Genomic DNA, 27,226 nt, shown 5'->3' on the forward strand with positions numbered 1-27,226 from the left:
AGTAAATATCTTGTTACTAGACGCGGCCCTAGGGTTTTTGGCGCCCCTAAACAGAAATGCATTTGCACCATTGAGATAATTTTATTAAATATTATTATAATAAAAATTTTGAATTTTGGCGTACCCAGATGTTGACGCCCCTATGCCCTGCTGTATTCCGCCGGCTCTGCTTGTTACCAAATAATTACTAATTAACTAATAATTTGACTAATAATATATAAAGTAATTTTCCACTTCATTACACTGCCAGTTCATATCTTTACAAGGTTCCTTCAACGTTTTGTATGCTTTATTTTGCTCCTGAATTTTTAATAAAAATTGAAATGTTACACGGACTTCTGTGAGTCAATAAAATAAACAAATAAGAACACTAACTTAATCAACATATTTTTACTCATTTTTTCCTCATTGTTTCTTATTATAATCACATGCTTAATGTATTTTGCTATAAATAGCCTTTCATTCACATAGTAATAACCTTTCATGTAATAAGAAAAAAAAAAAAAAGAAAGAAAAAGATTGGTGCACTCAGATAAAAACGACAAGCTATTCTCGCCAGATAGTGAACCGGCACGTGTCTGCTTAAGGGGTTCCTTGCGACCAATGAAGGGTTAATTAATTAAAGAAGAAGCAGACAAATTATTACAAGTAACAGGCAAAAAGGAATGGTTGAATTAAATAAATGTATTATCCACTGTTTTGTCCATTCCTTCTATTCTATTCTGTTCCTTTCTTAGACTTTGAGAACGATATGGCCTGGCAGTATGGTAGTTTCGCCAATGGATACATGGAACATAATTTTTCTTCTTATTTTAGTGTAAATACTGTAAAGTGATGTCTGGAAATGTCAAGTGATTCGTTTGTAACGTTCTTTGGGAATTTCACTCTGATTTGGAGTTGCTAAACGTTATAAAATACATTGTCTTTAATTACTTATGAATGCCAGAAACCATGACAAAGCTCCCTGAATGAAAAGTTTTGAAATATTTTAGACGTCAATGCAACTATGCAACAGCAACCTTTAGCATAAACGTTTTGAGGTCAAATCAAACAAGCGGAGATTTCGACTTTGAAATGTGATTGGTCGATGGTGTAGACGTAGAAGCGAAAAACTGGACGTCAGTGTTTCCAAGTGTGCAACGTGCAGGTGTATACAGTTGGATGCATCGAGTGTTCCTAACACAATCTTCCAGGAATCAAGAAAGATCAGGGATTTTCTGGCTGCACTGTAATCCTTGTAATTGAGTTCACGTATTTAACTACAGTATTTCTCTTTGAATTGGCTATTAGAAGAAAGTAAGTAAAATATTCTTATGATTTTAAATCCTAATATTATATTAAATCGTAATATACATTCACAATATTGTATTTGAATCCGGGTTGCCATAAAGATATAGTACTGTTTTGGGTTTTTTGAAGATGAAACAGATGTAGATAGTATACAGCCCACCGTTGGTTTTTTTCGAGAGATGAAGACGTGGTCCCTTTTACAAAATACGATTTAAAAAAAAATAAAATACTTAAAAGTGGTTTTAAGCTTATAGATATTTCAAAACTTACATGAAATTTGTGGCCGTGGTTACTAGTGAATGACCCCATCCTCTTCCAGATTCAGTGATCATCTGCTCCATAATCCTTAGCAATATGATATGTTGGTTTTATTTGTTGCGCATGTATTTTGCTCCGTATTATATAAGCTCCACAATTGTGGTAAATTGGATCTCTCTCTCTCGGGTTGTCTGGTTTCAGCCAACAATCACTTCCTCCAATGACTTCCACTTGAAAAAGTCAGAAACACCGGTATCGAAGTGTGCAACAATATTAATTTGGTTTAGGGAAGGGAGCTCATTGCAGAAATCTCTTCCTCCATTGGTACTAATACAGTACTTTACATTATTCAGAATTATGAAAACAACAAATAAATTTTAAAAAATACATAAATAAAAAGAAAACGTTATATTTTGCTTAGTTCTAAAAGTATACCAAGCAAAAATGATTAGCAAACAGCTGGATAAAATTATTTTTGAATCAACTTAGTAGAAGATCACAAAAAAACTGTAATAATACAATGATAAAGGTCATTTGAGCCAGTGAGAATCAGAGTGATGCAAGTCAAACTCTTACTGTTTTGTATTTTAGTATTCTCATCAGAAAAATCATGAAGCATGTTTGTAACTGTCATTGTTACAGTAAAAGAGGTGAAATATAGATGATTGCTAAAATTAAAAAACATTGGGAAAATAATGTTTTCTGATGGCAAAAATGAAGTACACCCCTACTATATGTTTTTTTTTTTTTTTTTTTGTTAACTTTAAATATAATAGTGGCGTTAGCCATTTTTTGCTGTTCTCCGAATGACAATTCTCTGAAAACACCTTTTTTTTTCAATGTTTTCAATTTTAATAATTTATTATATAATATTTAACTCCTTTACTATAATGGTGATAGTTACTAACAGATTTCATTTTATTTTGTGATGAAATTGGATAGGGGTACTAGCCTTTCCATAGGATAATAAAGGTTAGATTCAGGATGTTTTCTGAAGGCAAAAATGACTCATGCCCCTATCATACTTAAGATTAATAAAAAGTGAATGAAGAAAATATAACACTTTAATATTCACACAAAATAAGAAGATAAGCAAACAAATTAGAAAATGCTGAAAATTTAATAGTGAAAAGTATTTTCAGATAAAATTTAACCTCAGGGGCTCACTCTGGTGAGTATGGGCTTGGTACAACCAGGGTCCTGAGCTAGATATCATCATTATTCTCTCTCTCTCTCTCTCTCTCTCTCTCTCTCTCTCTGGGTAACTCAGGAATTTTTTATTTTTTTGGCTGGTGCAGCAAAAGCCTCAGGCTTCTTTGCACCCTATAGCTAATGATAATAAATTATTATTATTAGCCATATGATGGAAGGAAGCCTGAGGCTTATGCTACACCACCCAAAAAAAAAAAATTTGAGTACCCTGACAGACAGAGAGAGAGAGAGAGAGAGAGAAGTAGCAGGGAATCACCAAAAGAGAGAAGAATGACGATATCCAGCTCAGGACCCTGGCTTATATCGTCATTCTTCTCTCTTTTGGTTATTCACTGCTACCTCTCTCTCTCTCTCTCTCTCTCTCTCTCTCTCTCTCTCTCTGTCAGGGTACTCATTCAATTTTTTTTTGGCTGGTGCAGCATAAGCTTCAGACTTCCTTGTATCACATAGAAGGGAAAATACAACATAACTAAATTCTCTGATTGCTTTTAAACCTCTTCTTTATTGAAGTCTTCTGCTGGAGTTGGTGTGCCACACCAACTCCAGCAGAAGATGTAGGGAAATAAATGGAAAGAGTTCCATTGTATTCTTTTTTTTACAAATTTGTGACTGGTAATTTTGTCTGGTATAATTTCTTGATTTTGAGAATTCAAATTAATTTTAGTTAGCTTTCAAACTGAAAAGATAGCCAAAAATTTTGCTTTTAAATTCAAAATTTGAAAATCCATAAAATCTTGAAGGCTTCCTTGAATAAAATTTCAAAAGGATGACTTTTTTTCATATAGATTTCATTGCATATATACCAATTGGCTGGCAATTTTTTTGCTTAATGATAATCTTTTCAGAGGGTATTGTAGAAAATCTCTTCAGACTACATTCTACAGATTAAAAACTTTTAATTGTAACTGGCTAATTCCATGTTCTCCATTTTAATACTTTTTTGTTTATAGATGCCCACAATTGTAAAACTGCACTTTAAATAATATGAGTATTACTAACCACAAGATTATCCAAAAATATTTCTTAGTAGTAATTTAGTTATGATATAAATTGGTTTACTGAACTTTAAAAAGTTTAAAAGTTGCCTGTGGAAAATAATTACAATAATGGATAAGTGTAATTTCCTCAGATAATCAAAACTACCATTTTCATGATATAAGCATGGCCATGTTAACGCTACAGCCAAACCAGCCATGGCAGGGGTGTGACCCGAAGAGAGGCCTTATTTTCAGTGTAAATATTTTCTAAAGTAGTGATAAAAATTTCTAATAATAATAATAAACCAAAAAAATGTGTAATATAAAAGCATACTTAAATTTAAATTGTTAAGTGTTTAAATTTTATTCTTAAATCTTTTTATGTACAATAAATAAATTAAAAGTTTCCAATAAAATTGTTTTTATTATTACTTTATTTTTCAAGTCAAAAAACATAAAACAGTTTTGACCTATTATTTTACATTTTCATCAAGGAATTATTTGCAGTTATATATATATATATATATATATATATATATATATTATGTGAGATAACAGTTAGGCAAAAGTAATAAAAATAAATAAATATGGTTATGTAGGTATATGGTATAATACTGGCTATGTAGGTATAATACTGGCTGATGTTTTTATTTTAAATATCATATTTATTTTAATTATCAGATATATATATATATATATATATATATATATATATATATATATAAAGGGGCCTCAGATTTAAATATGGCTGGGAAAGGGCCCTCAAATTTAAATATGGCAGGGGGCCTATTTCATCCTTAATCTGGCCCTGGATATAATTATAACCTGGCATTAACTTATTCCACTCCTTCTGAATAGTTTCTAATTATCATTGAGTATGATGATGATGTGTTACTCCCTGTGGTCACTCATGGAACTAGAGACCTGATTCACTTGCAAAATAAAAGGAAGCAAGGTTAAGCAAACATCTACATGGGTGTTGTAAGCCATTTTTATAAAATTGATGCCTTGCATTGCCCTGATTCCCACAGGCTCATTTAAATATTTAATCATATGTTAAATAGTAGAAAATATTCAAATAGTAAACAATAAAAATGTGATAATAGTATAATGCTGTTTATGTTTTATATCGAGAAAGCCACCACTGAAATATGTATATATTTTTTTCATTTTTTATGAGTGGGCCAGTAAATCAGAGAGTCTTTTAATGGAGGATTTTAATTTCCCAGATATTGACTGGAATTTGTGGGTTGGTCACTCACACAGTAGCAAGGCTTTTGTGGAATTACTGGATGATTGTTTTCTACATCAGCATGTTTGGGAGGCAACTAGAGGGAGTAATACTCTTGATCTGATTATCAGTAGTGATTCTTCATGCATTAAGAATCTGCAGATAAAGGAACCATTAGGTGGCAGTGATCACAGTATGCTGAAGTGGGAAAGAGGTAATTTAGTAGGTGGTAGATGACTCTCATCAACTGGTGCAATACCACCACTTTGCTTATTGGAGGCTTGAAGTGGTGAAACCCATGTTTAGTCTCTAGAGCAAAGTTTCCGGCATCCCCCCCCCATACTTCTCTTTCAACCCATGCACGGTACTAAGTACTATAGGTTTTGATACCTTTCGTGTTTGGGGTTTTCATAAAAAAAAAAAAAAAAAACTACCATCAGGTAGTTACCTTTTAAAGGTGACTACGGTGGTTTGAGACAGTATTTAAATTCTATACGGTGGGACCAATTGATGATGTTACCATCAGCAAATTCAAAATGGGAGCCATTCAAAGAATTAATCTTGGAAGGTACTAGGCTTTACATACCAACTAAGAAATATTGTTCAAGGTTTAAGCCTAAATGGATGTCAGATGAACTAATGAGATATGTGGCAGAGAAGAAAATGCATGGGATACATATAAATTAATGGGAGACATGCTGGTCTGTAACCAAGTCAGAAAGGCAGATTATGAGAAATCTTTGGCAAAGAAAAACAACAAAGAGTTCTTTACCTATGTAAACTCTAGAAGGAAAGGGATGAATCAAATTGGTCCACTTGATATTGATGGTACAACTGTTGATGACCATGCTCAGGTGGCTAACAAACTAAATGAGTATTTTGCATCTACATTCACCGATGAGGAGTTATTCAGGGAGGGGAATTCCAGAGGTGAGTTAAACTCTGGCAGTGAGCTAGATGATTTTGTAATAACTGAGAGGAAAGTGGAGGAGGAATTGTTGAAGATAAACATAAAAAAGGCACCTGGGTGGGTGGGATCTATCCAGTTATATTAAAGGAGGCAGCAAAGGAAGTAAATCCTTAGCCATAATTATGAGAGCTTCTTTGGCCTTAGGGGAGGTACCCATGGACTGGAGATGTGCAAATGTGACCCCAATTCATAAAGGAGGATCAAAGGGTGACACAAGTAATAATAGACCTGTTAGTTTAACTTCTGTTCCAGGGAAATTAATGGAGGCACTACAGGATTATCTAAAAAAGACTTCAGTTATAGCTTGGACACAGCATGGTTTTGTTAAGGGGAAGTCTTGTCTGACCAATTTGATTGGATACGATGATGTGGTCACTAAGGAACTGGATGCAGGGAATAACTTTGATATCATATATTTGGATCTTAGAAAGGCTTTTGATACTGTTGCACCTGGAAGACTGCTGAACAGATTGGAGCAGTGTGGCATTGGAGGCAAATTGCTGCTATGGATAAAGGGATGGTTGAGTGGGAGAAGACAGAGAGTGGTAATCAATGGACACTGCTCATCGTGGACTAATGTTATTAATGGAGTCCCTCAGGGTTCACTATTGGGTCCATTGTTGTTTTCTGTATTTATAAATGATATTGATGATGGTATATCAGACTTAATGTCCAAGTTTGCAGACGATACAAAGGTTGGCAGGGTTGTTAAGGACACTAATGACAGTATGCTGCTGCAACAGGATCTAGAAAAGTTGAGCAGATGGGCTGAGAGGTGGCAAATGAAGTTTAACATTGACAAATGTAAAGTACTACATATGGGAAGCAGTAACCCCAGAGTAACGTATCAACTCTGTGGTACTACACTGACAGTGGTAGAGAAAGAAAAGGACCTGGAGGTAATTATGCAGGCAGATATGAAGTTTTCTGAGCTGTGCAGACAGTCTGCAAGAGTAGCTCATGGTGTCTTGTCAATGATATACAGGAATTTTTCTAGCAGGGATAAGGAGGTGATTATCCCCTTGTATAAGGCAATGGTCAGGCCACACCTTGAGTACTGTATATAGGTCTGGATGCCTCATTTTAAGAAGGATGTAGAGCTGTTGGATTTGTACAGAGAAGGGCAACAAGATTAGTGAATGGAACGAAGGGTTGCTCTTACGAAGAAAGGCTAAAGTTTTGCAAATTCTGGAGACTAGGCACCTGTGAGGTGATCTAACTGAGGTGTATAAAGCCTTGAATGGTTTGAGCATGCTCAGTGCTGATGGGATTCTTCCTCTTGGTCAGAATAATCACCTGAGAGGGCATAAATTCAAATTGAGGAAGCACAGTTGTAGGATAGATGTGCGGAAGTTTGCCTTTAGCCAGTGGGTAGTTGGTTGGTGGAACAGACTTCCATCTTTTTGTGGAAGTTGATAGCCTAAATAAATTTAAGGCTGAGCTGGACAGGTATTTGCAAAGAACGGAGGTGTGAAATGTGAATATTTATTTATTTTTTTTTTTTTTTGGCTGTTGTATAAGCTTGCTTTCTTGCATCCTATTTCTCAACTAATGCTAATACCAAATGTGCAAGGTATTAGAACCTATAATACTTACTATCATATATGGGTGGAAAGCTGAAGGTTGATGACAGAAGATGTGTGTTAGAATTAGACTTTAAATTTCTGTTTATTGTAATTTTCAGGAAATATATGTGATGGAAAGTTGTTCCAAAAAAAAGAAGTAGAAGATAAATGAAGAAGAGGAAGAATTGTTCCATGATTTTGGAGTTGAACTGTGAATGGATGCTGACTTTTTTGTGGCACATGTTTGGACTGATGTGGAAGAGATTGAGGGAATTACAGATGCCAATTTAGTGTCTTGGAAGAATCTATAGAAAAGTCATACAGCAGAAACAATATCTGTGAAACAGACAGTAGAAAAACTTTGTAAGAAATGGGTCATTAATTAACGTGACTGCCCTCTTTTGAACAAAGCTGTATAAAGGTTTTAGGAGCACCACTGCAGATGTGGGAGCAATATTCAATGGTAGGGTAACTTTCAGATTCATATATAGCTAGTAGATGTTTAGAAGAAAAGTAACAGGCGACGTGAAGCTTTCCAAGCAGTAGACAGACAGCAAGGAAGCTCTGTGATGTTATAGTGGTCAGTTACTGAACATTTGTTTGTAGAGATAGGGAAATCATAATCTCATTGTTCCAGAGGCAGGCCAGTTTATGAGATCTGGACAAAGGCACATATGAGGAGACTTCAAATATATTGGCTACAGAACTAGGCAGCTTAGAGGGAGATCTGATTATGGTTTGTAAGGCTTTGAGAGGAGATAGTAAAATGAATAAAGGTGAAATTTTCACCTTCATTCATTTTATCATATTGTTCCAGAACTAGGGCCATAAATTCAGATTATGGGCAAAAAAAGTTTAGACTAGATTAAGGGAAGTTTTCTTTTAGGCAGTAAGTTGTTAATTACAAGAATGTCTTCTCCATGAATAGTTGAGACCAACAGCTTGAGGCTGGATAGTTACCTATATGAAGAAGGAAACACACACAAATACTATCTTTTCTTTTTTTATTATTAGCTTTTATTGTTTATTTGTTATTATTTGTTTACTTGTTTATTTATTTTTACTTTGGCTGGAGCAGCAGCCAATTATAAATACTTAGGCTGCTGCACATGTGGCTTCCTTGCATTACAGGGCCGATAATAATCTTCCTTCCACCAGAAGCTACGATCCAGCTGCTCTTTAAACTTCATCAGATTATCAGTTCTACCCATTCAGCAGAGGTGGTTTGTTTGTTATTTGGTTTTTAGGAGCATTACCAACTAAGGCCATATTGCTCCGGGGATATGCAGTGGTCATTCCCTGATCTTTCTGCATCCTCCATATTTGGTGCTCACTGGCTATAACCCCAGTCTAATCAAGAAGCGTGTGCTACGCACTGCTTCTCCTGGCTACGGAGGTGCCAAAGAGGTGGTTTATTCCAGAAGTTAGTCATGCAGTGACCAAATGTAACCCCCCCCCCTTTTTTTTTTTAATAATATTTTGTATTTATACCCTTTCATGTTATTTTCAACATGACTTTCATATCATTCACTTCATACCCACCTCCCCCAGAATGCATAATATTATTATATTGTTAGTGGCATATTAGCATTAGTAGAGGCATATGATGCAAGAAAGCAAGCTTATGCAGCATCAGTCAGAAAAAAAAAAAAAAAAAACTTCCACTTCACCCCTCCTCCGTTCATTCGAAATACCTGTCCAGCTGAGCCTTAAATTTATTTAGGCTATCAACTTCCACAACAAAGGATGGAAGTCTGTTTCACCAACCAACTGAGACTTGAAGTGGTGAAACCCATGTTTAGTCTCTAGAGCAAAGTTTCCTGCATCCCCCTCTCCCCATACTTCTCCATCAACCCATGCACGGTACTAAGTACCATTGGTTTTGATACCTTTCGTGTTTGGGCTCATAAAAAAAAAAAAAAAAACTACCCGCTGGCTAAAGACAAATTTCCGGACATCTATCCTACATCTGTCTTTCCTCAATTTGAATTTATGCCCTCTCAGGTAATTATTCTGAGCAAGAGGCAGAATTCCATCAGCATTGAGCATGCTCAAACCATTCAAGGCTTTATACACCTCTATCAGATCACCTCATCGGTGCCTAGTCTCCAGACACCGTAATTTACAAAACTTAAGCCTTTCTTCGTAAGAGCAATCCTTTGTTCCATTCACTAACCTTGTTGCCCTTCTCTGTACTCGTTCCAGCAGCTCTACATCCTTCTTGAAATGAGGCCTCCAGACCTGTATACAGTACTCAAGGTGTGGCCTGACCATTGCCTTATACAAGGGAATAATCACCTCCTTATCCCTGCTAGAAAAATTCCTGTATATCATTGATAAGACACCATGAGCCACTCTTGCAGCCCATCTGCACTGCTCAGAGAACTTCATATCTGCCTGCACAATTACCCCCAGGTTCTTTGCATTCTCTACCACTGTCAGTATAGTACCACAGAGTTGATACGTTGCTCTGGGGCTGCTGTTTCCAATATGCAGTACTTTACATTTGTCAATGTTAAACTTCATTTGTCACCTCTCAGCCCATCTGCTCAACCTTTCCAGATCCTGTTGCAGCAGCGTAGCGTCAGTAGTGTCCTTAACAACCCTGCCAACCTTTGTATCATCTGCAAACTTGGACATTAAGCTTGATATGCCATCATCAATATTATTTATAAATACAGAAAACAATAATGGACTCAACACTGAACCCTGAGGGACTCCACTAATAACATTAGTCCACGATGAGCAGTGTCCGTTGATTACCACTCTCTGTCTTCTCCCCCTCAACCACCCTTTTATCCATAGCAGCAATTTGCCTCCAATGCCACACTGCTCCAATTTGTGCAGTCTTCCATGTGCAACAGTATCAAAAGCCTTTCTAAGATCCAAGTATATAATATCAAAGTTATTCCTTGCATCCAGTTCTTATGTGACTTCATCATAGTATCCAATCAAATTTGTCAGGCAAGACTTCCCCTTAACAAAACCATGCTGTGTCCGAGCTATAACTGAAGTCTTGTCCAGATGATCCTGCAGTGCTTCCTTAACCAGTTCCTCCATTAATTTTCCTGGAACAGAAGTTAAACTCACAGGTCTATAATTACTTGTGTCAGCCTTTGATCCTCCTTTGTGAATTGGGGTTACATTTGCACATCTCCAGTCTATGGATACCTCCCCTGAGTCCAAGGAAGCTCTCATAATTATGGCTAAGGGTTTGCTTACTTCCTTTGCTGCCTCCTTTAATATAACTGGATAGATCCCATCCACCCCAGGTGCCTTTCTTGTGTTTATCTTCAACAATTTCTCCTCCACTTTACTCTCAGTTATTACAAGATTATCTAGCATACTGCCAGAGTTGAATACACCTCTGGCATTCCCCTCGCCGAATAACTCCTCATATGTCAATGTCGATGCAAAATATTCATTTAGTTTGTTAGCTACCTGAGCAAGATCATAAACAATTGAACCATCGATATCAAGTGGACCAATCTGATTCATCCCCTTCCTTCTAGAGTTTATATAAGAAAAGAACTCTTTACTGTTTTTCTTTGCATCCTTTGCCAAAGATTTCTCATAATCTGCCTTCGCCTGCCTAACCTCCTTTGTAACTTGGTTACAGATCAACTTATATCTATCATAGGCTTCTGTGTCACGTGTTAATTTATATGTATCACAAGCATTTTTCTTCTCTATGATATATCTCATTAGTTCATCTGACATCCATTTAGGCCTAAACCTTGAACAATATTTCTTAGTTGGTATGTAAAGCCTAGTAGCTTCCAAGATAAGTTCTTTGAATGCTTCCCATTTTGAATTTGCTGTTGGTAACATCATCAGTTGGTCCCACTGTATAGAATTTAAATACTTTCTCAGACCATCGTAGTCACCTTTATGAAAGCAATAACCTTTCCCTTTACCCCTGATGGTAGTTACCTCTTTGAGTAAATCCCACTTCAGCACACTGTGTTCACTGCCACCTAGTGGTTCCTCTATCTGTAGATTCTTACTGCAATATGATGTAAGGGGTCAAGCTTATAAAGCATCAGCCAAAAAAAAGCCTCCCACGTCACTTGCCCAACCCTCCAATAGTTTTTCTAGTTCTTCCTTGAATTTATTCAAACTGCCCACTTCCACAACAACAGATGGAAGTTTGTTCCAACAATCAACCACCCTCTAGCTGAAGGCAGTCATTCTATTCTGCAATCATTATTTTTCAATTCGAATTTATGTCCCCTTGTGTGTAATCTGATCAAGGGGGAGAATGCTATCAGCATTGAGCTTGCTTAATCCATTGAAAGCCTTAAACACCCCCACTAAAATCACCTTGCAGATGCCTAGTCTAATCCACCCGGGTGCCTTTTTTATGTTTATCTTCAACAATTTCTCCTCCACTTTCCTCTAGTCTCAATAGAAGGTCCTGCAATTTGTAAAACTTAAGCCTGTCTTGGTAAGATCACCCTTTCATTCCCTTCAATCTCCTTGCCCTTCTCTGTACCTGATCTAGCAGACCTACATCCTTCCTATTATGAGGCTACTAGACCTGTATGCAGTACTCAAGATATGGCCTAACCATTGCCTTACACAACTGGATAATCACTACCTTCTTGTTCCTTCTAGCAAAGTTCCTGTATATCATAGACAAAACTCCATGAGCTCTCCTGACCGCCTGTCTACATTGCTCAGAAAACTTCATATTTGACTGCACAATTACCTCCAGGTCTTTAGTGAAATTATAGTATCCTTATAATACCGTGATAATTCTGACTAAAAAAATAAATAGCAAATGCTTAGAAAAGCGGTACTCACCTTGTATAAATCTGCAATAAAATTTTTGGTAGATGGTGGTTTGATTTAGGTGGAAAGAGGCATTAAATAGAACTAAGGCGGGGAATGGAGTGAAAATATTTTAAACAGATTTTAAAATGAGCGCAAGGAAGTAGAAATGCAGATCTCCAATCCTTGGTTGTCACAAAGAGGTTAAAAGACGTAAATGAAAAAAAGAGAGAAGACAGGTGGTGCCAATAGTCGTTACGATGGACTTTCGTGGGTGAACCGTCATCAGTTGGCAAAAATTTTGCCAACTGATGACGGTTCATCAGTTGGCAAAAATTTTGCCAACTGATGACGGTTCACCCACAAAAGTCCATCGTAACGACTATTGGCACCACCTGTCTTCTCTCTTTTTTTCATTTACGTCTTTTAACCTCTTTGTGACAACCAAGGATTGGAGATCTGCATTTCTACTTCCTTGCGCTCATTTTAAAATCTGTTTAAAATATTTTCACTCCATTCCCCGCCTTAGTTCTATTTAATGCCTCTTTCCACCTAAATCAAACCACCATCTACCAAAAATTTTATTGCAGATTTATACAAGGTGAGTACCGCTTTTCTAAGCATTTGCTATTTATTTTTTTACTCCAGGTCTTTTTAATTTTTCGCTAACCTGAGTAACTGCACAGTTGGTACATTAATCTGGGATTACTTCTACCTGCATTGCACTGGCCACCCATGTTGACTGGATGCACTGTTGTAGATTTAATATGCTTCTTAACTAAGAGCATAATCTTTCCTGCCCTCTTGTCCCATCTGTTCTTCCTGTATCCTGTGCCAGGTAAGATCTTGGAGACATACTGTGCCATCTACTTGACCACTAATACCAAGCAGCTCTGCGTTCAGACAAACAATATGGCTTTAAACTTGACCACTCCACCGAAGATGCAATGCAGCACTTACTAAATGCAGCAAACATACTGAGGAAAAATACTTGCTAGCCATTTTACCCCAGGGGCTCACATCTGGTGAGTATGGGCTTGGCACCCCCAGGGTCCTGAGCTGGATATCATCATTCTTCTCTTTCTTGGGGATTCCCTTCTCTCTCTCTCTCTCTCTCTCTCTCTCTCTCTCTCTCTAAGGAATTCTTTTTTTTTGGCTGGTGCAGCATAAGCCTTAGGCTTCCTTGCACCATGTAGCTAATAATAATAAATAATCTCTGTTGATCTTGCTGCTGCCTTTGACACTCCATGGTGGCCCAACATTCTCAGAAGGCTATGTCAAGCCCATGTGCCAAGAAACCTGTATAACATCATCTGAAACTATCTCAACAATAGGCAAGTAATAGTGAAAACAAGATTCCAAGAAATATCGAGACCTGAAAAAAAAATGCTGCTTACAGGTTTAGTCCTTGGTCCATTTTTCAGGACAATAGTTTTCCACAAATTATTAAACATGGATATAAGTCCCACAGATGCCTTTGCTGATGACCTGGTTATCATAGTGAGGGCAAACAACCATAGAGAATAGAAAAACCTGGCTAAAACTACATGATCGGGCACAAGTCCATAAACTAAAAACCTCACAAGATAAAACCAAAACTATCCTCCTAAAAGGCACTCTTAGAAAAGCACCACTTATAAAAAAAATAAATGACACTTCTATCAGAATAGTTCAAGAATTAAAATATCTTGGTGTTATTTTCAATAAAAAGCTGTCATTTGCACCCCACATGAACCATATAGCTAATAAAGTTATAAATTATGCAGCCATGATCAGCAGGATCAGCTTTGCTGAGTGGGGTCTTAAAAAAGAAAATCTTATGGCTCTTATACAAAGCTATCTTTATTCCCATCATAACCTATGGGGCTGCCATCTAGTTCTACAATAAGACTGCAATAGACAGAAACAAAAAGACATTAGAAACAATCCAACTGTTATTCTCATGGCCATAAACAGAGTTTGCTCTACAATGAGTACCCCCCCACACACACCTTATGCGTCCTTTCAGGTAATTTTTCCCTGGACCTGGAAATAGTAAGACAAGTTTTGTATTATAAACTCAGAAAGGCAGTACACACACACACACACATCTAGGTATAACAATAGACCTTACCAGTGATATTAACAGAGAAAAAAAGGAGGATTGCCACTGAGCTTACTTAGCAGTGGCAGATAAATTGGGAACAGTCCACCAAGGGTGAGGTGATGAGAGGTTCCTATCTAGTGTGGCCTTTGTTTCTCTGAAATTATCTCCCTGATTTTCCCCAGGACTGTTCATGACCTTATTCTTGACTGGGCATGGGTGCTTTAAGGCCAAGCTGCATTGGCATGGCCTAACTAATGATTCACTCTGCACCTGCAGTGTTCCTGAGGATTGGCAGCACTTATTATATGAGTGCCCAGGCTACAACAATCCCTAAAACCTATGAATATCAATGATCAACCCATACCCTGAAATTAAGATTGATAACAGAACAGGACTACTACAAAGCTTTTACTAAATTTGCCCAAACTGTCGTGGAAACTAGGCTGCAGACACTCGCACAACACCCCAACCTGTTACACCAAGATGATCCTTTCTGACCCTCCTATTATGGCTTCTCCCTGATGGACATTTGGGGCATTGTCTGTGTGTGAGCGATGTCTGCTTGCCCCAATTATACATATGTGCGTGCATGCACATGGGTGTGCATGTTTGTGTGGCTGAATACAGCAGACTGCCTGTGTGGGATAGTGAGTGAATGAGTGAGTGTCTGCTGTGTTGATTGAGAATGTGTGAATGAGTGAGTGTCTGCTGTGTTGATTGAGAATGTGTGAGTGGCTGATCTTAAGATTGTTCCAAACTGTAAACCATATGTTTATAATGTTACAGTTAGACAGAATAGTTTGTGCATGAGAATTTTCCCTACTTGCAGGGCAGGGAAGTGAATGTTCTCCCTGCCAGGGGTGCCACTGGTGTCCCTGGACACCAGTGGCAGTCCTAATGTGACTTATTGTGGGGAAAGTGCACCAACATTAGCATTAGCTGAGGCATATGATGCAAGAAAGTAAGCTTATACAGCATCAGCCAAAAAAAAAAAAAAAAAACATTCCCATTACACCCATCCCACCACTCAAAATGTTTGTGTAGTTCAGTCTTAAATTTTATCAACTTCCACAACAACAGATAGGAGTCTGTTCCTGCAATCAGCCACCCACTGGTTAAAGGCAAACTTCTACACATCTATTCTACAACTGTCTTTCCTCAATTTGAATCTTTATCCCCTCAGGTTCTTAATCTGAGTAAGAGGAAGAATCCCATCATTGGTTTGAAGAATCCCATCAATGGTTTGAGCATGCTCAAACCATTCAAGGCTTTATACGCCTAAATCAGATCACCTCGCAGGTTCCTATTCTCCAGATGCTGCAACTTGCAGACTTAAGCCTCTCTTGACAAGAGGACCCCTTTGTTCCTCTCACTAATCTTTTTGCCCTTCTCTGTACTCATTCTACATCGTTCCTAAAACGAGGCCTCCAGACCTGTATGCAGCACTCAAGGTATGGCCCTTTGTATAAGGCAGTGCTAGCATTGCCTTATACAAAGGGATAATCACCTCCTTGTCTCTGCTAGCAAAATTCGTATATATCATTGACAAAATTCTATGACCTGCTCTGGCAGCCCATCTGCACTGCACTGCACTGCTCGGAGAACTTCATATCTGACTGCACAATTACCCCCAGGTCTTTTTCATTCTCCACCTCTCTGAGTATAATACCACACAGTTGGTACATTTCTCTTGAGTTACTGCTACCCATTTGCAGTACCTTGCATTTGTCAAAGTTAAATTTTAGTTGCCACTTCTCAGCCAATCTGCCTAACTTTTCTAGATCCTTATACATTAGCATACTGTCTTTACTGTCATTATTAACCCTGTCAACCTTTGTATCATCTGCAAATTTGGACATTAAGCCTGATCATTGATAAATACACAAAACAACAATGGGCCCAGCACGAAACTCTTGGGGACTCCACTAATAACATTAGTCCACGTAGAGTAGTGTCCATTTATTACCACTCTCTGCCATCTCCCACTCAACCATTCCCTTTATCCATTGCAGCTTGAAATGAAGTTTAACATTGACAAATGTAAAGTACTACATATGGGAAACAGTAACCCCAGAGCAACGTATGAACTCTGCGGTACTACACTGACAGTGGTAGAGAATGAAAAGGACCTGGGGGTAATTGTGCAGGCAGATATGAAGTTCTCTGAGCAGTGCAGACGAGCTGCAAGAGTAGCTCATGGTGTGCTAGAAAAATTCCTATATGATATATAGGAATTTTTCTAGCAGGGATAAGGAGGTGATTATTCCCTTGTATAAGGCAATGGTCAGACCACACCTAGAGTACTGTATACAGGCCTGGAGGCCTCATTTCAAGAAGGATGTAGAGCTACTGGAATGAGTACAGAGAAGGGCAACAAGAGTAGTAAATGGAACAAAGGGGTGCTCTTACGAAGAAAGGCTTAAGCTTTGCAAATTACAGCGTCTGGAAACTAGGCACCAGCGAGGTGATCTGATAGAGGTGTATAAAGTCTTGAATGGTTTGAGCATGCTCAATGCTGATGGGATTCTTCCTCTTGCTCAGAATAATCACCTGAGAGGGCATAAATTCAAATTGAGGAAAGACAGATGTAGGATAGATGTGCGGAAATTTGCCTTTAGCCAGCGGGTAGTTGGTTGGTTGGTGGAACAGACTTCCATCCCTTGTTGTGGAAGTTGATAGCCTAAATAAATTTAAGGCTCAGCTGGACAGGTTGGACAGGTATTTCGAATGAATGGAGAGGTGAAATGGGGGTGGTTTTTTTTTTTTTTTTTTTTGGCTGATGCTGCATAAGCTTGCTTTCTTGCATCATATGCCTCTACTAATGCTAATGCAGCAACTTTCCCTTAATGCCATACTGCTCCAATTTGTACAGCAGTCTTCCATGTGCAACAGTATCAAAAGCTTTCCTGAAATCCGTGTATATGATATCAAAATTATTTTTTGCATCCAGTTCCTTTGTGACTACATCATAGTATCCAATTAAATTGGTCAGAACAAGACTTCCCCTTAACAAACCCATGCTGTGTCTGAATTATTACTGCAGCCTTGTCTAGGTGATCCTGCTTCACTTCTTTAACCAGTGACTCTATTATCTTCTCCGGAACAGAAGTTAAACTAACAGGTTTTACATTATTTGTGTCATTCTTTGAACCCCTTCCCCTCTGTGAGAGCACAACATGAGAGCTTTGTGTGTGTGATTGTTGGTCTGCTTGGGTTGGAACATCTGTCCTACCCTATGCAGGCATGAGTGCATGGTTTATGAATCTGTGTTACTTAGCCTGCTGAAAAAAAAAAAAAAAAAAAAAAAAGTTTGTGTTCTTATTCGGAGTGCTGTGATGAATGAAACTGAGCGAATGCAGGAGTGATTGAGACTGTTATCCTCAATGTTAACTGTTTATCTGTGTGCACTCCTGAATACATGTATAGCTGAAAAAAAAAAAAAAAAAAAAAAAAAATCTGTCTTCCCAAAACCATCTATAACAGGCTAAAATGTGTAATTATTGTATGAATGAATTGATCGTATGTATAAACTATGCTTTGATCAAGTGACCGAATGTGGCTTTGTAAAAAAAAATACTTTACATTTGACGGTGTATGAATGAAGGTGAAAGCAGGTTAAATGTAAGCATTCAATAGTCTTAATTTGTGCACCCTGAATATATGTGAAAAAAAATTTCTTAAATGTCTTGTGTACTTGTAGTATGGCGGGTGTGTGATCAAAACAAGTGCATGAACTGTGTCTCCGTTGTACTTATCGTATTCAAATTGTAAACTGTATATTGTACTCGCCATATTCAAATTCAGCATCACTTATGTCTGAGTCACACCATGTCTTCAATATCCCTACAAATTTAACCGCAGGGGCTCACATCTGGTGAGTGTGGGCTTGGCATACCCAGGGTCTTGATGGATGGATATGATTATTCTTCTCTTTCTTGGTGATTCCCTTTTATCCCTCTCTCTCTATCTCTCTGTGAGACTAATTTTTTTTGGCTGGTGCAGCAAAAGCCTTGGGCTTCCTTGCACCATATGGCTAATAATACAGCATATTAGTTTTAGTTTTTACTTGTTTTTACTTTTAGTTTTTACTTGTTTTTACTTTTAGTTTTTACTTGTTTTGTATTTACATAATTTGTATTCTCTATAACAGGTTTGTATCCTGCTTCACTTCTTTAACCAGTGACTCTATTATCTTCTCCGGAACAGAAGTTAAACTAACAGGTTTTACATTATTTGTGTCATTCTTTGAACCCCTTCCCCTCTGTGAGAGCACAACATGAGTATTTACTTGTTCCATGATGACCTGGAGCAAGGCTTGCAATCCTTGATACCTTGCTTTCCTAGTTTAATGCATTGTGGAAAGTCAGAAACAGTAGGAAATAACTTCTGCCCCAAATTAGGATTATTATTTTATGGATTTTTTCTTAAAATTATATGGCTGTTAGAGCCATTTGCCATGATTGTGTTTCACTGGAATGAAAGCTATCCTTTTGGGAAAAGATTTGATCACTAAAAAGTGTATTGAAATAAGCAGAAGTAGTGTTAATTGACTTGGCAACCAGTGGGAACATAGTTAACCTTTAAATTTTTTACCAAGACAACATTAGTAGCAATGATTTGATGTGAGGGTGTTTCACTTTGTGGCAGGTGTTTTATATTTAGGATTTGGTATATTATTTGATTTTCAGCCTCATTTGCATATGTGTATAGTGTCTATTGCTTTCAGTATGCTTGTTTGTCCACCCTCCCATCCATGTTTGAAGGCAACCAGAGGGACTAATATGCTTGATCTGATTATTAGCAGTGATTATTCATGCATTGAGAATCTTCAGATAAAGGAACCACTAGGTGACAGTGATCACAGTGTACTGATGTGGGATTTACTCAAAGATATAACTACCATCAGGGGTAAAGGGAGGGGTTTTTGCTTTCATAAAGGTGACTACAGTGGTCTCAGACAGTTTTTAAATTCTATACAGGGACCAACTGATGATGTTACCAACAGCAAATTCTAAATAGCATGCATTCAAGGAATTAACCTTGGAAGATACTAGGCTTTTCATACCAACTAAGAAATACTGTTCAAAGTTTAGGCCTAAATGGTTGTCAGATGAACTAATGAGACTAATGGCAGGGAAGAAAAATGCATGGGATACATATAAATTATTGGGCAAACAGAAGCTAGTCTGTAATCAAGTCACAAAGGAGGTTAGGCAAGTGAAGGCATATTATGAAAAATCTTTGGCAAAGGAAACAAAGAAAAGCAGCAAAGACTTCTTTACTTCTGTAAACTCTAGAAGGAAGGGGATGAATCGGATTGGTCCACTTCATATTGATGGTTCGACTGCTGACGATCCTGCTCAAGTAGCTGACAAACTGAATGACTATTTTGCATCTACGTTCACACATGAGGAATTCTGTAGGGAAGTGGAGGCCAAAAGTTTATCAAATTAACAGGGAGCTAAATGATTTTAGCTATGAGCTAAATAATAACTGAGAGCAAAGTGGAGGAGAAACTGTTGAAGTTCAACATAGGAAAGGCACCTGGGGGGGGGATGTGGTATATCCAGTTATATTAAAGGAGGCAGCAAAGAAAGTAAACAAACCCTTAGCCATAATTATGAGAGCATCCTTAGATTCAGGGACAGTCCCCACAGACTGGAGATGTGCAAATGTATCCTCAATTCACAAAGGGGATCAAAGTGTGATGTGAGTAATTACAGACCTGTAAGTTTAACTTCTGTTCTTAGGAGAATAATGGAGTCACTGGAAAAAGAAGCATTGCAGGATGCAATGCTTCTTTTTCCAGTGACAAGACTATCTAGACAAGACTGCAGTTATAGTTTAGATACAGCATGGGTTTGTTAAGAGGAAATTTTGTTTGACTAATTTGATTGGATGCTAAGATGAAGGAACTGAATGTAGAAAATAATTTTGATATCATACACTTGGATTTCAGGAAAGCTTTTGATACTGTTGCACATGGAAGACTGCTGTACAAATTGGAGCAGTATGACATTAAGGGCAAGTTTCTTCTATGGATAAAGGAATGGTTGAGTGGGAGAAGACAGTGGTAATCAATGGACACTGCTCTTCATAGAATAATGTTATTACCATAGAAATTGTTGAAGATAAACATAAAAAAGGCACCCAGGTTGGATGGGATCTATCCAGTTATATTAAAGGAGGCAGCAAAGGAAGTAAGCAAACCCTTAGCCATAATTATGAGAGCTTCTTTGGACTCATTGGAGGTACCCATGGACTGGAGATGTGCAAATGTGATCCCAATTCACAAAGGAGGATCAAAGGGCGACACAAGTAATTATAGACCTGTTAGTTTAACTTCTGTTCCAGGGAAATTAATGGAGGCACTGGTTAAAGAAGCACTGCAGGATCATCTACACAAGACTTCAGTTATAGCTCGGACACAGCATGGTTTTGTTAAGGGAAAGTCTTGCCTGACCAATTTGATTGGATACTATGACTGGTCACAAAGGAACTGGATGCAGGGAATAACTTTGGTATCATATATTTGGATCTTAGAAAGGCTTTTGATACTGTTGCACATGGAAGACTGCTGAACAAATTGGAGCAGTGTGGCATTGGAGGCAAATTGCTGCTATGGATAAAGGGATGGTGGAGTGGGAGAAGACAGAGAGTGGTAATCAATGGACACTGCTCATCATGGACTAATGTTATTAGTGGAGTCCCTCGGGGTTCAGTGTTGGGTCCATTGTTGTTGTCTGTATTTATAAATGATATTGATGATGGTATATCAAGCTTAATGTCCAAGTTTGCAGATGATACGAAGGTTGGGAGGGTTGTTAAGGACACTAATGGCAGTACGCTGCTGCTGCAACAGGACCTAGAAAAGTTGAGTAGATGGGCTGAGAGGTGACAAATGAAGTTTAACATTGATAAATGTAAAGTACTACATATGGGAACCAGTAACCCCAGAATGACGTATAAACTCTGTGGTACTACACTGACAGTGGTAGAGAACGAAAAGGACCTGGGGGTAATTGTGCAGGCAGATATGAAGTTTTCTGACAGTGCAGACGGTCTGCAAGAGTAGCTCATAGCGTCTTGTCAGTAATATACGGGAATCTTTCTAGCAGGGATAAGGAGGTGATTATCTCCTTGTATAAGGTAATGGTCAGGCCACACCTTGAGTACTGTATACAGGTCTGGAGGCCTCATTTTAAGAAGGATGTAGAGCTGTTGGAACGAGTACAGGGAAGGGCAACAAGATTAGTGAATGGAACAGAGGGGTTACTCTTACAAAGAAAGGCTTAAATTTTGCAAATTACAGTGTCTGGAGACTAGGCAGCAGTGAGGTGATCTGATTGAGGTGTATAAAGCCTTGAATGGTTTGAGCCTGCTCAATGCTGATGGGATTCTTGCTCAGAATAATAAACTGAGATGGCATAAATTCAAATTGAAGAAAGACAGTTGTAGGATAGATGTGTGGAAGTTTGCCTGTAACCAGCAGGTAGTTGGTTGGTGGAACAGGCTTCCAACCTTTGTTGTGGAAGTTGATAGCCTAAATAAATTTAAGGCTGAGCTGGACAGGTATTTGGAATGAATGGTGGGGTGAAATGGGCGTGGGGTTTTTTTTTGGCTGATGCTGCATAAGCTTGCTTTCTTGCATCATATGCCTATGCTAATGCTAATTTCAGGTTCATTTCGGCCCCTTGCACTTTACACAGGGTTAAGGAAACACCTCAAATAGTGCAATTTCTTTCTAATTTGCATAACTCTTTGCAAATGCCTTCCATGCTGCATTCAGTTGAGAATAGTAATTGCATTATTACACAGTGTAAGTTTTTGCTAAGGTCTGCACCATTATCTTATAGACCAAATGTGTGAAACAGCACCATGTAAATCAATGGGCACTGCATGTTTTTTTTAATGAATTTTATTTTATGATTTCACTGTGTCATTAGTATACTTTGTTATTTACTGTATTTCATTTTAATCATGTCAGTTTGCATCCATTTCTCTGCTAATGGAAATAACAAATGAAACTTGTAATGTTGTTTTTCTTAAAAACTGCTGTTTTCAAAAAAAAAAAAAAAAAAAACTTAAGTTTTTTTTTTTTCCTTTTGTTGTTAGGAGCCACCATACAATTTATGACATGCAATTCTCAATCATCCTGTATATGTATATATCCAGTACTTGTGCTTTTATTTTGTTCACTGCTACGTGTATGTACATGCTTGTACATTCATACAAAGAAAAAATACTTATTTTTCCCTTTTTCTTTTCTTTAAGCATTGAAGATATTTACTACAATGCCTTGCCCATTTTTGACTCGCCTCCCAGCATCCTATGTGCGCCATTATGGAGCATCCTTAATTAAAATGTATGCTGATAAATGTCCTTTTATGTCTCGTGTCATGTCCACTATGTCAGATGTTGATGTACCTGGTAAGTAGGATTTTAACTCTGAATTAGCTGGTCATGTGAATTATTTGTAAATTTTATAAACCAGTACAGTTTTTATTATTTATGCAATTTGTAAAGAATTAAATATAAACTGTATCTCTCTTTATTTTCTTTTTTTCTTTATGTGCTTTCTTCACTACCCAAAGTGAACATCATTGGTAAACATCAACCATCAAGCCCATCTGTAGCAGAGTGGTCAGCATGGTTGCAGCACAGTCTTTCCCCTAGTCTCTTTGATACTCTGTTACCACTAAAAGACATATATATTGTTAACAGTAATTGTAGTTGTAATCTACTCTGATCCTATATGGCCATCTCAGGGTATAAATAAAAAAACTTTACTTACTTTTGCTATTGAGTTTCAATGGCTTTCAACATTTTGCCACTCAAGTAACACATGGAGTTGACAGATGCTATAAATTTTGTATTTATAAAAAATCTAAAGAGTGATTGCCATGGAAACAAATGGCTTTTCTCTTAATCTTTTTAGCACCACTTGAAGCAACTCATGGCACACCATTTGGGGAATTGCTGCTCAAGAGTATGCTGGTTTCATATTTTTCACCTCTCACAATGTTTTCTCAATAATTTATTTTTATTCTTTTTTTTATTAGCTTTTCTTGTTTTATCACTTTTTCTTGTAGACTTACTTCACTAGATCTTTTCTGCCTATTTTAGTATTACTAGCAGTGGCAAATGATGCAAGAAAGCAAGCTTATACAACATCAGCCAAAAAAAAAAAAAAAAATATATATATATATATATATATATATATTTCTATCTCAGCTATCCGTCTCCTCCAGTAGTTTGTCTATTTCTTCATTGAATTTATTCAAGCTATCCTGTTCCACAACAACAGATGGAAGTTTGTTCTAGCAATTTACCACCTGCTGGCTAAAGGCAAACTTCTGCACATCTATTCTGCAACCATTCTTTCTCAATTTGAATTTATGATTGCTTATGTGTAGTCTGAGCAAGAGGAAGAATGCTATCAGCATTCAAAGCCTTAAACACATCAATCAATCAATTTACCTCATAGGTGCCTAGTCTCCATATGCTGCAATTTTGCAGAACTGAAGCCTTTTTTTGTAACAGCACTCATTCGTTCCCCTTGTCAATCTCATTGCCCTTCTCTGTATCTGTTCCAGGAGCGACTAAGAAGTTAATCTGATAAAGAAGTGTTTGCTATTTTTCTTTACATCCTTTGCCAAGGATTTCTCATAATCTGTCTTAGCTTGCCTAACCTCCTTTGTGACTCTATTATAGACCTAGTTTTTATCTAACATAGGCTTCTGTGTCATCTGATAATTTATTTGTCTCATGCTTTTTATTCTCTATCATGAGTCTCATTATGTTCATCTGATATCCATTTAGGTCTAAACCTTGAACAGTATTTCTTAGTTGGTGTGATGAAAAGCCTAGTAGCATTCTATGATTATTTCCGTGAATGCTTCCCATTTAGAATTTGCTGATGGTAACATCATCATTTGGTCCCACTGTCTTAAAAAACTGTCTGAGACTACTGTAGTCACCTTTACAAAAGCAACAAACCCTTCTGTTTAGCCTTGATAGTAGTTACATCTTTTAAGTAAAGCCTGCATCAATACACTATGATCGCTGCTACCTATTGGTTCTCTTATCTGTAATTCTCGATGCATGACTTATCACTGCCGATAATCAAATCAAGAGTATTACTCCTGATTCCCTGTCTTCCTTCTTAACATGCATACCTTAGACAGTCTATTCATTACTTCCTTTCTCCAGTTATCTAGATCTCACTTCTAAATAAAAAAATTGTCCATATATAACGTCTACATATGAGGATTTGAAATCAAAAGTTCATTTTAAGCTTAGCATGCTCTTTTTTTTTTTTTTTTTTATGTTAATTGGTCAATATTTGTGTCACATTGTTTTTCCAAGATATCAAAAACTATTTTCTTTAAACTGTATTTTTTTTTTTTTTTAAATGGGTCTTGATTGTATGATTATTTAAGCTTATACATAGTTTTTCTTTAATTTTCATTTATAGTTACTGGCTCCATGCCTTATGATTATTTAAGCTTATACACAGTTTTTATTTAATTTTCATTTATAGTTACTGGCTCCATGCCTTATGATTATTTAAGCTTATACACAGTTTTTATTTAATTTTCATTTATAGTTACTGGCTCCATGCTTTGTTATTGTTTATTCACTTCGTGTTTATTCCTTTCCAGATATGTTTCTCAGTGTTTGATGTACTGTCTGCTTTGAGTATAGATTGCAGGGTACAGAGGTCAAAATATAGCCTTCTCATGCTTCTTTCTCTGTCTCTACTCAGTCTGTTTCTTCATTATTACTTTATTTGTTATTTTGCATTTTTATTTCAGTATCTTCTTCTTGCAGTTCTAATGTTCTTTATTTCATATAATTTTATATAGTGTATTTATGAGTCAGTCATTCTCTAAGCCTATTACAGGCCTTGTAAAAAAACAAAAGAAAAGTAGAGTAAAATACTAATTTTGTTGGTGCTTTTCCTAAAGGATCAGAACAATTAGAATTAGAAAATGTTACAGTTCAAATTAGAAAAAAAAATTATTCAAATGTAATTTGAGCTGAAATTTTGAAAGCAGAATTGTAGATAAGTGTATTCTTCAAATGTTTTTATTTGTTACATGCAGGCATGTATTTGCTGTTTTGTTTTGTTTTTTTCTTCCCTTTTTTTTTTTTTTTTTTTTTTTTTTTACCTTTCCTGTAAGGACTACCCTAATATCTATAATGATAGTGCAGTAGCCAGGTTCCTAAGGATATTGAGCAATACTCCAATCAGTCTGTTTGCTATAGTCAGAATAACTCATGGCAACCCCAACCAGTATTTATATTTATATTAAAAGATTAATTTAACAGTGGTCATAAGGAAAAATCAAGCACTCTCATTCTAGCATGAGATGTGATTTCTTTATTATAACAGCAACATACACATACGATTGACAAAATATTGCTGGTACTGTTCTGTTCTTAAAAATTATACAATGCCTTAATCAAATTTAAAGAACAACAAGGAAAGAAATTCAAATTATGAAAAACCATTTCCAAGATGCAATATGGCATGTTGCAACTTCAAAAGGGTGAAATGTTCAGTTGTAATGACCATGTGAATTTTTCTTCATTATAATTTTCACTTTCAATTTGCATTATTAACTGTGTTAAAATTTGCATTATTAGCTCTGCTTTTGATGCATGTGAACTGTGGGTTTCAAAACTGTTCTCTCGCTGTTGGTGTTTAGAGTACACCAACACACCTAATTATATAACTTTTTTTGTGACTTTGTTAAATTTTTAATTAAAAAATTTGTTAAAATAAAGAACAATCTTTTTTTATTTCAAGTTGCTGTATTTTTTTGTTCATGAAATATATTGATTCGACAACGTACACTATCAAGCCCCACTATTGTAACACTTTTTGAAGCAATGAAGGTGGATATCACTGTTGGCACATTGTTGCAATAAAAGAAAATCCTTCTTTGGGCTGTAACAGACAATAATTCATCACATTAGCCTTCCCCTCACCATCCCAAAGGAAATGACTGCAATGAAAGCATGTAGACTCCTCTCTTACCAAAAAATACATGAATCTCTACATGCAAACTGAAGGCAACAATTTTCTGGGACTAATACATTTTTAATTTGGATATTATTGCTGGTCCTCACACTCAATAAACTACATGATGCCTTGTGACAAAGTATTTTTCTTTAACAAAGAAAAAAAATCCTTAATTAATGACTATTAAAAACAAGTTAAAAGCTCTTACCTTGATATACCCAAAAACAAAATTTACTCTTCCATCAAATTTCCAACTTGTTTATTGGATTAATCATATTGTCAGATTTAATATATTACCTCCCCACACTGCCAAATTCTCCTTTGAAAACACCTATCCCATTTTCTTCATCCATATTTTCAAAGGATCAAATTAAAAAAGTAATTTTAATTTTAAAATTACTTTTTTAATTTGAAAAATCCCTCTCCGCATTAAAGGGACAGATGGAACTAATGGAATCCTGTTTTTCATCCTCAAAATTACAAGTGTGTATATCCTAGACCTCCTTTCATTATTATTATTAGCCATATGGTGCAAGGAAGCCTGAGGCTTATGCTGCACCAGCCAAAAAAAAAAAATTTCTGAATTACCCTGAGAGAGGGGGGGGAAAGAAAAAGAACAAGAGTCAGAAGTAGAAGGGAATCACTAAGAAAGAGAAGAATGATGATATCCAGCTCAGAACCCAGGGTATGCCAAGCCCATACTCACCAGATGTGAGCCCCTTGGGTTAAATTCTTCATTGGCAGCCAATTTCTTTTCTTCTGATTGGTCAACTATAAACTCTTTCTCCCTTCTAAGTTGTAAAAATCTCAAAACTCTTATCCACCCATCTCAA

The 27,226-nt window shown here is 36.8% G+C and overlaps 1 protein-coding gene across 1 annotated transcript in view; it reads left to right on the top strand.

Annotated features, from left to right (window-relative positions):
* Window positions 1–1,125: 1,125 nt before the first annotated feature.
* The window catches only part of LOC150090393 (5-aminolevulinate synthase, erythroid-specific, mitochondrial-like), a 91,896-nt gene continuing 65,795 nt past the window's right edge, over window positions 1,126–27,226 (top strand). The window contains exons 1-2 of the mRNA XM_090369099.1: window positions 1,126–1,296; window positions 22,637–22,792. Coding sequence (XP_090225225.1) covers window positions 22,657–22,792 — 136 coding nt within the window. The 5' untranslated portion in view covers window positions 1,126–1,296; window positions 22,637–22,656. The remainder of the gene's footprint in view (window positions 1,297–22,636; window positions 22,793–27,226) is intronic.

Source organism: Mastigoproctus giganteus, chromosome 2 (genome assembly GCF_048544385.1).
Source record: "Mastigoproctus giganteus isolate SK-2022 chromosome 2, ASM4854438v1, whole genome shotgun sequence".
In the NCBI taxonomy this organism is placed as follows: domain Eukaryota; kingdom Metazoa; phylum Arthropoda; class Arachnida; order Uropygi; family Thelyphonidae; genus Mastigoproctus; species Mastigoproctus giganteus.